Raw genomic sequence first — 15,863 nt, 5'->3', positions numbered from 1 at the left:
CCACACACACACACACACACACACACACACACACACACACACACACACACACACACACACAAACCCGCTCTGTGCTACTGCTTTGCTCAAAATCATTTATTTATGACGTTCTTATTTTACTGGGAGATTCTTCATCTTTAAAGGCTCTTAATACATCTTAGAAATATAAAACTTAACATTTGAATACATATGTCTGGACTTCTCTTACTTAATTGATAAGAAATATCAATTAAGTAAGTAGGTGATTCCTTGAGCGATGCCATACAAAAATCAACAGATGAAAATTAGATATGTACAAGATATCATACATAATGCAGTACATAAAATCACATAAAGTCATCTACTGTAGATGTCAGGCCATAACTGTATGCACTATATTCTCAAAATGTAAATTTATCTTAAATCTTAATGTCTTTTTAACTAAGTTGTGCATAATGATGACATTTGGGAGACCAAACTAGACCATGTCACATAACAGTGGCATGTGATTAATCATTTTTTGCATTTCTTTTTAAATACGCCGGCAGTAAATGATTAGAGCTGTAGAGAAAAATGGAAGCACACTAAAAGTGCTAACAAATAATTGCAAATGGTATTTGGACCAAGTTTCTGAGAAGTAGGCTGTGGTGGTTTTTAGGCCTCAGGTCAGATTTGAGCTATGCTCTCCAACATACCTATGGAGGTGTAGAAGAGGGCTGCTATATTTACACTCTGAGTAGGCATCCAGGATAACGCAAACATTCAAAACTCCGACAGAAGCCCCATATTCAAGTTGTATAATTGCAGGGAGGTAAATCTCCCATCATCGCTACAGTCCATCAACCCCCAAACCAGTTTCTGTCATCATGACGTTATCCTTTTATGGCCAGCTCTTGTTCTTGAAATTACATCTAACATCTGTACTCAAAACAAAAGACACAGTCACTCTTCTCATATCCTGTATTCATCTGTCTGTCTAGCGATCACTCGACTTGCTCTGGCTCGGCGTCCATGCAAGTCTCCCATGGATTCCTGGGCATCTGGGGCATGGACAGGATCAGGAGTGTGATGCCAGTGAGAAAGAGGAGGACAAAGCCGGCGCAGGCACAAGCGAAGGACCAGGCGTAGTAGTGTTCAATCCAGATTGTATCCTCGCTGTCGATCATGCGTTTGACTGATTGACGCATCACCTCCAGTGAGATGAAGGCACAGAGACCTGAGTAGGAGAGAGAGATGTGTAAACATGAGTTTGGTAGTACAGCTTGTACTGTAGTAACACCTGTGGTAATGTGCAGATTTCCATGCTCTAACAGGATGCATAATCATGAAGGCAAAGTCAGGATTTTGCATTCCAAACTGTAAACACTGCAGGGAAATTGAAACTGTGTTGGTTAACTGAACTCACCTGCAAATGCAAAAAACATGCCAGCAGGTTTGAGGAGGTAGTCTCTTCCTTTGCCTTTACCGGTACAAGATCCCATCAAACACAGAGACCCCAGGATGATGAAGGCTAGACTGAAGATGGAAATGGCTGCAGCTGAGATGTTGTACTCTGGAAAGAAAGAGACCAAGAGTCCTGTACCATCCAATGACAACAAATTGACACGTAATTTCACATTGTTCACATGTATATTGTATATATTGGAGTGAAATAAAAAAATTAATTATTTATCAGATAACCACAAACCAATCCTTTTAGGAATGCTTTAATTAGGCCAAAGCCTAGGGGCTGAATCATGTATTTCTTTGATTCATAAATACAAAGATGTCATGTAGTGATTGGGCAGCACATGAGACACATCACATTTTCTACAAACAATAGTAGGACACTGCTTTAACGAGCAGTATGAATGATTGAAAAGCCGCATACTCTTGGGTACTTGGTGACGACTACTAATTTGTTGTTTAATTGTTTGAAGCCAAAATTCCCACACATTTTTTTCAATTTGTTTTATAATTTGATCCAGTATGTTATCCTGGATCCTTTAGAGATTAGCTGGTTTTGTAAAACAATTTTCTAATGGTGTATATTTTTGAGAGAAAGTCACTAGTATCAGTTTAGGCTTAGAAGATTAGGATGGCCTTATTCTATGTTTTTCTTATTGTCAACAAATCCCATTACGAAGACCAGACAAGAATGCATTAGTTTGTCTTCTGAGACTTTTCTACCTTGTCTGGTGCACCCCAAGCTGTTTGGTTTCTGTTGAAGACATACATCTTGAAAAAAGGGTTCAAATGTAGTTTACTATTTTTTAAATGCTCAGTTATTTCCTAAACAGCTTAGCACTGTAGTTTGTAGAAAACATTACTCAAAAGAGTTATGTTCTCTCCATTGGACCTTCGGCGGTCCAATGGAGTACACCCAGAAAGAATGACTGAAACACTGGTATCTTTCTACGTCTACTTTGCTCTTGGTGTTGAGAAACTTTGGTGTTTTAGACTGAGCTAGCCAATGAGCTCCACAGATGTGCAGTATCTCAGTGAACACAGAGTGTTCAGGGTGCGGCACAACCTCCCCTGCTAGCAGAAGATGAAGGCTCTCTCCCCCCAAAGGAGTGCCTCTCCCCTGGGCATGGTTGACAGGCGAACGGGCGGCAGATCAAAGGCCTCATATCCTATCTGACTATCTGATCGGAAAAACAAGCCAGCTGCTGTTCCTGTTACACAGATGCCCTGTATCAGTAAACAAATTACATTTATATAGTATATTTGTAATTTGAATATAAAGATTATTGCTTTTATAATAAGCCTGGTGATGTTCTATATTTTTTGTTATAGTCAACAAATCCCATAAAAAGATCAAAACAAACAATAAATTGATTATACTAACAAGTCTTGCCTGCGCAGCCAAAGCCTGATATATTTTATTCCTCTGTGCATTAGAACTCCATTGTTGTTTAAAACCACACACACTGTTGCAGTGGGTGATATGTCCCTTAATTACCATGAACATGGGCACTGTACTTTTTCAGTTTTCATTTTCAGTCAAGCCCACATAATACAGTTTATGTAGATATTTGCATAGTTTTACTTTTGTTTACAAAAGATATAAAGTACCTCCAAACGCCCAGATCCATTCCTACAGCATCCTTGACTATTCTCACGGTCACATTTTCATTACAGTTCATTTATTTTCTACTTGTGAACTCCCTATGGCAGACACATGTAAGAGCCTTGTATGAATGGATGGCCTGTGGTGACATACATCTACTATGCTCATTCAACCTTATACACCATTATGGTATAGCCAAATGGCTCAGTCAAGAGTGAGTAACACGACAGGGAACTTAGGTCAGTGCTGCAATCATTCCTGCAAACTTGCAGTGTGTCTCTCAAGGGCTGGCCATCAGCGCTGGGATGTTGCATGTGTGTGTGTGTGTGTGTGTGTGTGTGTGTGTGAGGATGGGGGAGGAGTACCTATGTATTCTTGCATTAGCATCTCTGAGTTTATGGTGTGGGGGGGTGTACAAGACTATTCACATTTACACCCTAATAATTGAGTGTGACAGTGCTCCACATGTGCTCAGCCCCCTAACGCACATTAAATGGGAGGGCTGTCATACAACATGCGCTGGCTGGGAGCTCAGGACGGTCACAGCTGTAACAGGGTCACTGGAGAGAGGATGGAAGGAATGGAAGATGGAGGGAATGGGGACTAGAACAGACACACACACACACACACACACACACACACGCAGTTCTGAAATATTGACTGTGCTGTATGTACAGTTAATGTCTTGCACTGTTCTTGAGGCACCATGTGCGAAACACTGTCTCCCTTGTGTTAGTACACACTGTGAATTCTGTGACTTAGTGAGTTAAATTTGACCCCAGCCAGCGACCATCATTACGTAAACAAACTTCAACAAAAAGCTGTTACATTTTCAAAAAAACATTAGTATCCTCCTGCATCAACATCTGCCAATATAATTTCTGACAAAAAAGTCTGAGGCACACTATTAAAGTATAGATATACCACATGCAATGCAGTGCCAGTGCATTGCATATATGGGCTCTTTTTTGCAGAAAGAGAAGGTGTGGGACATAAAGCTTTGCCAGTAATGACCTGAGTAAGCACATTTAGCCAGCTGGACAAAGAGTTGGGAAAAGGTAAAGGAAAATCAAATTGCCTTTCACCCAGGACTCCTTCATGTCCTATGAAGAGTTTTGTCATTGACAGCTGTTCCATTGCACCTGCTGTGAGACCGATGATCAGAAGTGAAACATGAATGAAAATCTGAATCCACAGAGAGCAACAGCAGCAGCAGCAGCAGCAGCAGCAGCAGCAGAAGGTAAGATCAGTTGAGAATATGTGATGCTGCCAGCTTTTTGTTCAACTTCCCACAGACTGGGTTGTGCTAAGGAACATATTTCAACAAAAAAAATGAGTTCACAAAGGAATCTCTCATTTTTTCATATTTAGACAGGATGGAATGAAAGTAACAACCTTTGGGGAACCACTAACAGAAACCTACCTTTTTGTGTTTTATGTTCAAATATCTCAGTATCCAGTCCTGGAGTGAAGTGTCTGAAGTAAGTGCAGTTTTCCTCTGTGAAAAGAAAGAACATATGATTTAGTTCAAAGTTACACCTACATCAATCAAAATGTTGGCCACTTGGACAAACACAACACAACATTGACATCACCATGTAAAGTGCCTATATTATTCACTCTATTTTAGCTCTGTTTTGGTCTCCACCAACTCTCGAGGGAAATATCTGGCTCTTCAGCTGCTAAATGCTTCACTCCATTGACTAGCTAGTCACTAACTGTGTCTGTATGCAGTTTGGTGTTGGACAGGTAGATTTAGGTTTTTAGAGCTTTTTTGCTGAAAACAGCTACTCACTGCTGTTAATGTTGTTGTTGAAAACAGTGAGACTGAATCAAAACAGTAATGTTTCTGTTGGCTGTAAAACAAAAACAATGAGCTGAAAAAAAATGCTATGACACTCTTTAATTAATAGATAATTCTCTGTGGGTTCGTCACCATGAGCTTTTCACATTCACACAGTCATTTGGTCTGAAATTATATTAATTTTCCATAATTAAAAATTCAGTGGATTTGATTCAATGGCTTTGTCGTGACATTTCATCACATTAATTAAATGTCCTCATATGCAAATACATGCTTTATTCATAAAAAGCGAGGGGACCTTAAAAAAGGGTCATGTAGTGGAGAAATGACTACAATAGTACAATAATAGTAGAGCTTTCAACTCTGATGACCAGTCTGTTGTGTGAAAGATTTCTGCTGTGTGCTCATTCTTTGATTCACTTACTGTGTTGACCAAAATCTGTCTTTAATTTAAATCAAGTTGCTAAGTTCAACCAAATTTGAGCTGCTGGCAAATAAACCAAATCATTATCAAAGTTTGCATGTCATGAACAGCTTTTGTTTGCTTTTGTTGTAAACTCATGTCGTTTAGGGCCATGTATTCTTCCTTTGCTGAACCACTACACTTACTATACAGTCATTAATAAACATAGATAGACGGATAAATTCCAGTTATCAAGCTTTGCCCCAAATACTTTTGCACCATATGTATCATATGGATATGATACTTTGAACACTTCATACTGTCTAAGATCTTTCTCATTGTTTTTCCAAAAGCATCTCACAGATTGACATACCCATGGATATTATTATCACTAAAGTGGTTGCGTGATGACATGCAGATCCAGTTTTGCTTTGTGTGGTTTGACTGTCAAAGTAAAAATGGTTACAACCAACATCACAATATGAGAATTTTCGAGCAGACAAGGTGTTGAACCTTGGAGATTTGTACAAAGCCAGGCCGCTTTGAGTGATCCTCACAGGTGATGATCACGTGATGCTATGCCACGTGTATAAAAGACAAAACAGGTTTGGTTTCCAGTCAGATCTTGATAACATTTGACTTATATCATACCACATACTACTTCAAGGGTTTAAACATGTATACATCGTTACAAATAGTTGATCAAGTGCACACAGGGTGGCTCACACTTAACATTTGAGACATCACTACATGAAAGCAGAAGACTGTCATGGCAATAAAAAAAAAAAACAGATGGCTTTGGATGATCATATGTGCAAAGAGAGTGCAGAAGTTTTTAGATTTAACACTTGATCATTCTGTCACTTAATCTCAATCAATGTCAAGTGCACATCGATAATCTTGGTTATGCTATGAGGTCTCCACTCACATGCATGTTCCTAATCCCCTTTTACATACAGTCTTACCATGGGACATCAGTGAAATGCTTTCATGTGAAAATATGCAGTACTGCCTGGTATCGTATAACTGCGAGAGCTTGATGAGCCATACTCAAATGGTAGATCATTTTCCAGTGTACCCTTGAAACCTTGTAAATAAGCTAAAAGGGATGTCAGATGGCTCTACCAGGAAATAGCACAGAGTAATATAAAATGATATAATAGGCGCAAACAATATCTATGAATCATATTTTTCCAAGCCAAGTCAACATTGCAATGTTTACAAAAAAACCTCCTTTGACATTATAAGCTTGTAATGCTCTGGGCCAACACTAAAGAAGCTGTTTTTATGAATGAGGACAGGAACTGGCCATAAAAAAAACAGAGGTTGTTACTAAGCAACAAGCTTCACTGTTTTCACTGTAAAAGGCACATATGAGGGTGTGATAGAGTTAACTAGTTGTGCTTCTAAGACAAACCTTGTATTCAAAGGGTATGCTGAAAAATATCTTTGAACTTCACTCATTTGCCAAAACTGTGAATATTCATGTTTGTAAGAAAATGCAAATCCGCTAAACTCTACTTTACCACTTCTCTGTAACACCAGACAACTCTTTCAATGGGAGGAAACATGGTCTCATCTGGGGCTAAGAAAAGATTTATTTTTAAATCCAATATTAAAAAGCAGGCCAAGTGGCTCTACATTCACTAAATACGTGTGTGGTTTGTTATGTAGGCCTATGTTTAAGTGGAGCCACTCATCCTGTATTAAGCCTTGGAGTGGATGCATTGGGATCATTATCTGTAACAAGCAGCTTTATTCCCACATGTGACTGGATGTGTGTTGTGTGCCTAGTTACCCTTTTTTGTGCCATTTTTAGAGTGCAAGCTTCAATGAAAAAAATTGAGAGACAAGCTGGTGGCCACATACTAATCTGTATTCATTTGTAGAAGCGTGCTGCCACAGGCAAACACACTCACACGCACTGCTGCACCACTTGTTGCTGGTCCTCGCCCTGCTAGGCTCTGCTGACAAGCTCTCTAAAGCCTCTCTTGTTCATAATAAAGCCATCCATCGTCGTTCCAAAGATCAGGAGAGGACATCGGGTTAGCAGCATTTCTACACATCACAGATCACACTTTTTATAGCTTTGGTGGGCACTGTCTAATTATTTTGTCTATGGTGGGAACTAAGATTGGCCCAGAACTCTGAGACTAGGTTTTTGTTTTGTCTGCTCTCTTTGGGTGTCGTAACCTTCCTCATTCTTAGGTCTATCAGCTAACACAAGTGAAGACAACTCCAAATATGTTGTACATGCCACTAAAAGTTGTGTATTTTGCTACAAAACTTGGCAGGTTTAAAACATTTTTGATAAATCATGCGCACAATGTATTAATTCAAAGAAATTATGTTTACATTAACTCTACATTTTACTTCTGATACCTGTCGGTCTCTGTAAGTTTGAGCACACTCTATGTAAGATATTTTGAGCTTTGATTCAGCTATAAACCCACAGAAGCATGTGGACACACACAAGTGTTAAAGACATCACCAGCCATTCCCCATCCCCATAAGATGTCTGTCCCTGGGTTGGAAGGTATTCTGAGTCCCTATAAAGGCAAAAGTGGTACCACCACTTTTGTTGGACTATGTGGACCATCACCAGGGAGTGTAAAGTAATTTGAGTGACTGTGTGGGCTGCACGGAGACGTGAAGCTGCAGGACAGTCTCGTGGGAACAGTTTGGTGGGACAGTAGGCCTCAGAGCTATGCCTGACTCTTCCAGACGGCCCCGTCACTCAGAGGACCACTACACTTGGTGTTAACACTTGACCCTCGCTGCTACCACCCAAGAACAGCTGAGTATTTACGTGGCATATATTTAGATCCACAACGACTGCTTGCTGAGCAGTTTGCACAATATTATTAAATAAATCACACCCTTTCTGTTCCTGTAACCATGGTGAATACATTAAAGTAATCACCTGTTTTTGTATGCTGTGGCTAAGAGGAGCATTGTAACATAGCTAATGTTGCTTATTTAAGGCTCACAGCAGCTCAGAAAGTATAAAATAGATTCCAATATGAAAAGAAAGCAGGACAACACAGAGTATAGAACCAAAATTAAAATAGCCCTCAGGTAAACTTTCTTTCTTTGAGCTGAAAGGACATGTAATGTAAGTCTGCGTAATACGCATGAAAGTTTTTCTGAGATCGTTTCACCATCTGCTCTTTGTCAGCGGTAGATTAAACAACATCTAATCCCATATTTTCCAGATGAGTGTCTCACAGCGAGAGGCACCTCCTCATACTGTTTAAGACCAGCTTTGGATCATAGGTTGACACCTCTCTGAAGACGTGTGGCTATGATAAACAATAATATTCCTGTCTAAATACAGCAATTGGGCTGGGAGAAACCCTTGGAGACTGATGGATTTACTTACTTGAATAAAGGCTACCAAGACGCCATCACAAATCATATGTATTGTTGAAGACATGAAAGCCACTTGCCTTTTGTTAGGAAGAGTGGCAAGTGAATAAGTTCTGGCTCTTTGCATTTAATATAGCCTAATATAAATATTAATATATTACAAACTCACTTCCCAAATAGCTATAGATCATCACTGTCAGTCTGTATGTAAGTGTAAGTGCAGATAAAAACTCTAGAAACATTTGTCACTTAGCTTTACAATCTGATGAATTTCGCGCATGCCTGGGTGGGCTGAGCTGATTTAGTATATTCAGCACATGCCTGCCATGTCTGCACCAGTGAACCACCCTCAGACATTTCATCTGCTCCTGGAATGGCCCTGCAGTGCAGACAGTTTTCGGGATTCCCAAAAGTCTAACATCCACCACCGGTTCCTCTCTGCTTTGTGAGTTGTACAAATTTGGTGGGAAGTTGAGAAGGCTAATTTACATAAAGCGACATGCAGGGTCAGATAACAATCAACAGCTGTATAATGGTTTCTCAGGTAACAGACAAATTGCCAGTGCGGTTCTACAGACGAGTGACTCATACAAGCCATTGAGACATGAGTGACTGCTAGACAGCAACTGCTCAACACTGTTTACATCCATTATATTCAATCACAGTCTGTGTTTTATTCAAGCAGCTGTAAGAGCATCTGTTATCATATAAAGTTTATTTTGAGACATTTGTAGCAAGGTAAGTTCTTGTTGTGCTACATAGGACCTATTATCTGATCACATTATGTCAGCATCATTAAGAAATGTGGTGGGAGAGGGAGATCATTTATCTAAATACAAGTATTAATACCACAACGTACTCCATAAAATGATTGCATTCCAAAGTACTATAACTGTCAGCAGCATGTGATTTGGGACTAATTATAAAGAAAATAGAGACAGTATTTAGACACTGATTTAGAAGAGTTAGGACTGAAGTCTTAATGACTGGAGAAACTGACTCTGATTCACTTAAACCAAATCTTAAACTTAAATCAATATATGTGTATATAATTCTTCATATTTGTTTAATTTTATGCTGCCTGTAATTTACAGCTACACAGAAAAACACATTTTACATGTTTCTTTTCAGCTGAACGTTTACTCTAATAATGAATTGGAATGAAATGTTGTCGCTTTGTAATTAATAATGAAATTACTGACATTTCAGTTTTTTTTTAAAGATTATTTTTTGGGGCATTTTAGGCCTTTATTTCCACAGGACAGATGAAGACATGAAAGGGGAGAGAGAGGGGGAATGACATGCAGCAAAGGGCCGCAAGTCAGAGTCGAACTCACAGCCACTGCATCAAGGAGTAAACCTCTATAGGTGTGTGCCTGCTCTACCAACTGAGCTAACCCTGCCACAACATTTCAGTTTTTTTACTCAGAAATTGTTAGGGAACTATGGAACCTATAAAATAAAGTGTTACCAATGGAAATACTGGATTAAAGTACCTCAAAATTGTATTTAAGTATGATTTAAGTTACTTTCCATCACTGATTGTGAACTTATTTAAAGTGAATTTCCTTAGGATGTTCCATAGAGTGTCTGTATTATGTCCGGTACAGTGTATGGAACATCAATTGTATATGCTGGCTGGTTTTTACCAATAAATAACTCTAGGAGACACCAATCAGTAAACCAGTAAAATCAGCTGTTGTGGTGTTTGGAGTTAGGTTAAGCCTGCAGCCTCTTGGGACTCCATTTCTCATGCTTGGCCATCTTTGGTTGATGTCAAATATCTACGGTGGTCTGGTAAAGTCCTAACAGTTAACTGATAGCTTCCTATCAAGGCCTTGTCACGGGGCCTAATCTGGCTGGATGTTGTTTTCACCCTTTACCCTCTGGCTTATTCAAAGGAGGGGCAGTGGGGAGCATCACCCAACTGAATGATGATCAGTGGCAGACTTGCAAACCAACACAAGATATCTAAACATGGCCTACACTCACAAACTAATGTGTTAGACCGAGGCATTTCAACACCACTGATGACTGACAATGGAAAAATTTGAATTATTTCCTATGTTTCAGACGAAAAATCAACTATGACAACCATTTTCAGTGTCAAAAAAAGTTTATTACATTATGGAAGGTTAAATGCATATCACTCAGAATAGGGTCTTTCTTCTGTTTCACGAGGAAGTTTAAGGATTTTTAAAATGTCATATCCTGCATCAGGACCTCTATTCTTAGAAGCTTCCTACCTCAGAGCTGTGAGCCGGATTGCATAGAGGCACCTCACAGTCACAGACAAACAATATTCAGTAGTAGCCTAATGTCATTTTATCTGCCAGTTAGAGAACAGTTTTGCTTAAATTTTCTCTTACCTCCAGGCAGGCTGATGGGTCCACAGACATGCCCCTGATCAAAGTTTTCTGAGCTGATGTAAATATACTTCTTGCACAGCCTCCACAGGCCGAAGTGGGCCGCCTCGCAAGTCTCATTGACTTTGTCCACCCTTGGGCTTAGCACTGCCCAGTAGTCCGTTACCACCGCTGTGAACATGCAAGCCATACCCACCAGCAACACGAAGATGGCAATCTTTATCTTTGTGCGCCTGTGCATGTTTCCAGGTAGTGAGATTTCTGTTCAGTGAATATTCTTCCCCTGATATGAAAAAAAATATATCGATAAAATTGGATGTTCTGCAATGTGAACACACAGGGTCTCTGTCCCAGGGTCTTCTTTTCTCAGTGACTGCAGCAAGCTTCCCACAAAGTCTTTTCTCCTTTTCTCTCCCTGCCTAAGTGTCTTCTCTCTCCCTGTCGCAAATCTGTGCCTCTGGTTCGAAGGGAAAGGGGCCACACTGCTCTGTCCAAGTTTAAAGTCCCCTTTTCCCTACTCGCTATGAGTTGCTGTACAACTGAGGGGATGCAAGTTTAGACTTACAGCTGTTGAGGTAGATCAAGAAAGTTGATGACCAAACCAACTGTCTGGTGGGCAATGGGTGTGGGGAATGCTGCATGTGTTGGTAGGTATTTTGCTGGGGAGATGCTATAAATGTGACTGGTGAGTCAAGTTGCCAGGCTGTCTGCTTATCCGGTTACAGTGTCAGTGGGTGGAGATGTGTAACGTGCCATAATAAGTGGACTCACATAAACAGTTTCTATATGTGCAACTTTCAAAATGGATTCTTCAGCATTGTGAGAATAGTTTTCCCTACATCTAGTTTCCATCCATCTACAGTGTGTTTTCACTCTCGGCCTCACTACAACACAGCCTCAGTGTGGATTTGTCTCTGTAAACTATTTATAAGGATAATGTGGATGTGTTTACAAAGAACTGTTTCTTTATCGAGATGCTCAGTGTGCCATCTCCACAGTCAGAAGTGGTTGTAAAAGGTGAAGGTAAAGTAATGACATGCATCTCTTAACTGATGTCCTTCTGTTGATAATCTTTTTTTGCAGTTTTTCCTGTTAATGTCATTGTACGAGGGATTATGAGTTAAGAAGTCACCCTAAAGGTCCTATAGTACAATACCAATCTAAAAAAAAACATTGGTTTCCATATTTGTTTTGTCATGTAAAGTGCATCAAGTTTCCTGCAAATGAGGCTATATCTATAGCATGAACAGACAGGTACAGTGTTGAGTGCACTGCTGTTTTACTGTTATTTCACTGCTCGGAAGAATTGGTAATGATAACACAAGTCATATATAATGTGAGGATACTTTATATATTGCCCAGGAACCTATGCTATTAAAAAAAATTAGAGAGACATTCATATTTATAACTCTTCTGTAAGCTCCAATGCCCTCCCCTTGTATACTTCTGCTTCAGCAACTTGCCCAGAAAATGCTTGACCCTCCTCCATTCTGCTGTATTTTATAGAACTGACAATAACGTCAGAAGTTTTTTTTTTTTTTTTTACAGCAGACATTTCAACTTGCCACAGTAGGAAAAGTACTTTTGTAAATAATGAAATGATTGATGGCTGAATTCCTTTAAGCTGCTTTGATTTCAGGATCGTGCATGCTTGCTCACTGGCACTCTTTACTGGAACATTTGAAGAGCCAGAGCTATCGTTAGTGTTATTAGTAAAACCTATGCTTTTCCTACAATACAAGTCAAAATGTCTGCTGTTAGAAAGTGGTGCAAAATCGTGAGTTGAGAAACAAGCCCTTGCACTTTGATTCTGAGGCTCTTACCATCAGGGAGTGCCTGATGCTTACCAAAGTGTTCATTTATAAAATCAAACTATTACCTTGTAAATGTGTTGGTCTTTTTCCCAAACAACTGGAAGGAGATCACAAAAAGTTTTACTTTCACGGATTGAAAGTGCATGAATTTGTCCTTGATTAATACTTCAACATGTACTCTGTATGCTGTTATTGTAAAAGAAGAAGATAGTATTTGTTTAAAGGCAAATATTTATCATGAAATAGGGCTGTCAAATAAATGGGGGGAAAAATACAGAAAACATACTTTCGATTATAACAAAAAAGGTGTGCTAGTCCCTTTGATAACTCCCCTACAGTTAATCACAGTGGTGCGTCCCTGTTTATCTTTTTTAAGCCCTGACCTATTTAAAGTTTTTTTTTTAAGAATTGTGACCCACTTCCCCTCGGCGTGAGCACAGGCGCCAGTGAAAGTGAATAAGTTGTGACGGCAACAAAGTAGAACTTGACAAAATCACTGCAAACTTACACACCCATGACAAGCTAACATATGCATGAGTGTATGCTCCTGCTGAGGGATCTGTCAGTCATCACCGCCAATGATACTCACCCACTTGTGTCCCAGAAAGTATTGTAGTAGTTCCTCTCCACAGATCCTCAATCAAAACATCAATGAAACAGACATTTACACTGTAATTCATATTGCTGTTAGCTATACTGTTTTAAACAACAACCTATGTCCTATTGTTGTAGCTTAGGCCACTATGGGCAAAGATGTTTTTTAACACACCATTTTACACACTGAGATATTACACTATGAGGACCCCACTTGGGCAGCTTTACAATAGATTACACTGCAGTTCAGTCCAGTTTATCTGAATTATAAAAAAACAAAAAAAAACAGTATTTGAACAGGAAAGTTTGTGAACCCAAACTGTCCATTATCATCAATCAATCCAACCAGGCAGCAGCACTCCAAATGTAATGGACATTTGGGTAATAATTTCAGCAATTTTTCCACTTTTGTTTTCAGTTCCAAATAGGTAGTTGAGATAATAACAGGTAATTGGATTATGTGTAAATGTTCAAAACCTGTTTATTTGCTCATGTTTGTGATGGCCTTGTGGAGTCCATTGAAAAGCTGCCTTGAGCTGATTTGAGCTACACAGTGAGCAATTAAGCTAATAAGTAAAATACCATCATAAGCTACTGAAATTATGACCAAAATTATGAAAACATGCTCATATCTTCCTTTAATGCTGATGATTTGACAACTACATAAAAAAGTTTGATTACTAAATAAAGATATCTTCCTGTTGCCTTTCTGCCAGAGGAATGTCTGTGTGCAGTAATGGACAAATTGCAAATAGTCCCATTAATGCAATTATTGCATGTCTCCTGTTGAAAACAACTGAAGCCTACTATATGACTTTAGGAAGGGTGGCACGGTGGTGCAGTGGTTAGCCCCGTCACCTTACAGCAAAAAGGTCCTGGATTGTGCATTAGCTTGTTTGCAGCCATCTCTCACATATTTGATTTTCTTCAGGGATTTATGAAATGGTATTCAGTCTGATTATCTGTATCTGCATAGGTGTCCTCACCTACCATACATGTTTGGTGAATCGTGATTCCCTTTATGTGCTATCCCTGGGCAGGGTGTGTCCTGCCTCTTACCCTATGTGAACTGGGATAGGCTAGAATTACGCCTTACTTCCTTTGAACAATTCCTGGCATATAGAACCACAAATATAAAAAGCCATTACCTTGGCTTTTTACTTATGACCGATCATTCTATTCTTACTATACATATGCTAATATATTTGGTTTTAAGAGTCATGCCTCCTAAATGCTTTCTAAGACTGATATATGGCAGGTGTATTACTGAGTGTTTGATGACTTGAAGTTTATGTTAGGTGAGGTACGGGAGCAAACTCAAGAGCTACAAACAGTAATTTCTACATACCTATGTACACAAATTCATGTTGTTGAATGTTTGTGGAAAACAAAACATTTAATGTTATATGATATACAGTACAGGAATACACTATTTGTTTTCTGTAACAAAATCAGTTTGTACACAACTTATGTACAGGACCACATCAGTTGCTATTTACAGTCAAGTAATCAGACCACACATCATTAGTTGTTGGATAACAGACATTACTAAGAGGCTGTACATCACACTGGCCTGGATGACTTACCAGATAAACAATCCACATTGAACCCTTAATAAACCCAGTTTTTCACACAACTCACCATCATTTGTGAATGATGACACTAACATAATGACTTCCAAAGCAGCAACGGCCCCTGGCCCCTGACATTGGCTGCTTCAACCTCTGACCTTTGTTGCATTGAGACCAGAGCTGTAAGTGTAAGTCTAAGTCCTCAGTGAAGCTTCTGGCTCTTCAAATATCTAATGGTGTGGAAAGAACCACTAAACCATAGTGATTGTAATCACAGTGGACACAAGGCTACATTGATTCAGGCTTATCATGGCTACTTCTCAATTGCAGGATAACACCCTAATGTTACAGTAAGAAGAGTCATTGATCACCTTCTGGGAAAGTTAATGTGTGTTTTAAATCACTGTGCGGTCATCTTTGTTCTTAGTTGACCCAAAAGAGTGTTTTTTTTCAATACAAAGTTAAAGGAACACGCCGACTTATTGGGACTTTAGCTTATTCACCGTAACCCCAAGAGTTAGACAAGTCCATACATACCCTTCTCATCTCCGTGCGTTCTGTAAGGCTGTCTAACGGCTCCAGAGGCAGCAGCCCATCACAGTACATGCAGGTGAATGGTTCCAGCAATCCTACTGCTCCCAATAAGTGACAAAATAACACCACCATGTTCCTATTTACATGTTGTGATTTGTAGAGTCACAGCGTGTACAAAAAATAAACGTAACATGAGACACAGCCATCTTATAACCGTAAACAAAACGGGAACTATATTCTCAGACAGGTTTGCTGCAAAGCAAATCATTCCGCCCAAGTACTATATTCTTCCGCCTGAGAATATAGTTCTCGGTTTGTTTACTGTTAGAAGATGGCTGTGTCTCATGTTACGTTGTTTTTTGTACACGCTGGAGCTC

At 39.4% G+C, this 15,863-nt stretch overlaps 1 protein-coding gene across 1 annotated transcript; it reads right to left on the bottom strand.

The window, feature by feature from the left end:
* Window positions 1–75: 75 nt before the first annotated feature.
* Window positions 76–11,590, bottom strand: LOC116043086 (voltage-dependent calcium channel gamma-1 subunit). Its single transcript, XM_031289597.2, has 4 exons — window positions 10,977–11,590; window positions 4,455–4,529; window positions 1,385–1,531; window positions 76–1,195 (listed from the first exon to the last, which is right to left on the bottom strand). Exons 1-4 carry the CDS (start codon window positions 11,212–11,214, stop codon window positions 963–965), a joined length of 693 nt encoding a protein of 230 aa, XP_031145457.1. The 5' UTR covers window positions 11,215–11,590; the 3' UTR covers window positions 76–962.
* Between the last annotated feature and the right edge of the window lie 4,273 nt (window positions 11,591–15,863).

This window comes from Sander lucioperca, chromosome 4, assembly GCF_008315115.2.
Source record: "Sander lucioperca isolate FBNREF2018 chromosome 4, SLUC_FBN_1.2, whole genome shotgun sequence".
Taxonomy (NCBI): Eukaryota; Metazoa; Chordata; class Actinopteri; order Perciformes; family Percidae; genus Sander; species Sander lucioperca.
Note: the sequence above shows the minus strand (reverse complement) of the source record. Positions and strands in the feature narration are given on the sequence as shown.

Bases quoted from the DNA above. Each gene is read 5' to 3' on its own strand.
- LOC116043086 (XM_031289597.2), bottom strand. From the start codon at position 11,214: ATGCACAGGCGCACAAAGATAAAGATTGCCATCTTCGTGTTGCTGGTG. The intron at 1,532-4,454 runs GTAGGTTTCTGT...CTTTCTTTCCAG, and splicing joins TGAACATAAAACACAAAAAG to AGTACAACATCTCAGCTGCA. The intron at 1,196-1,384 runs GTGAGTTCAGTT...TCTCCTACTCAG, and splicing joins CATGTTTTTTGCATTTGCAG to GTCTCTGTGCCTTCATCTCA.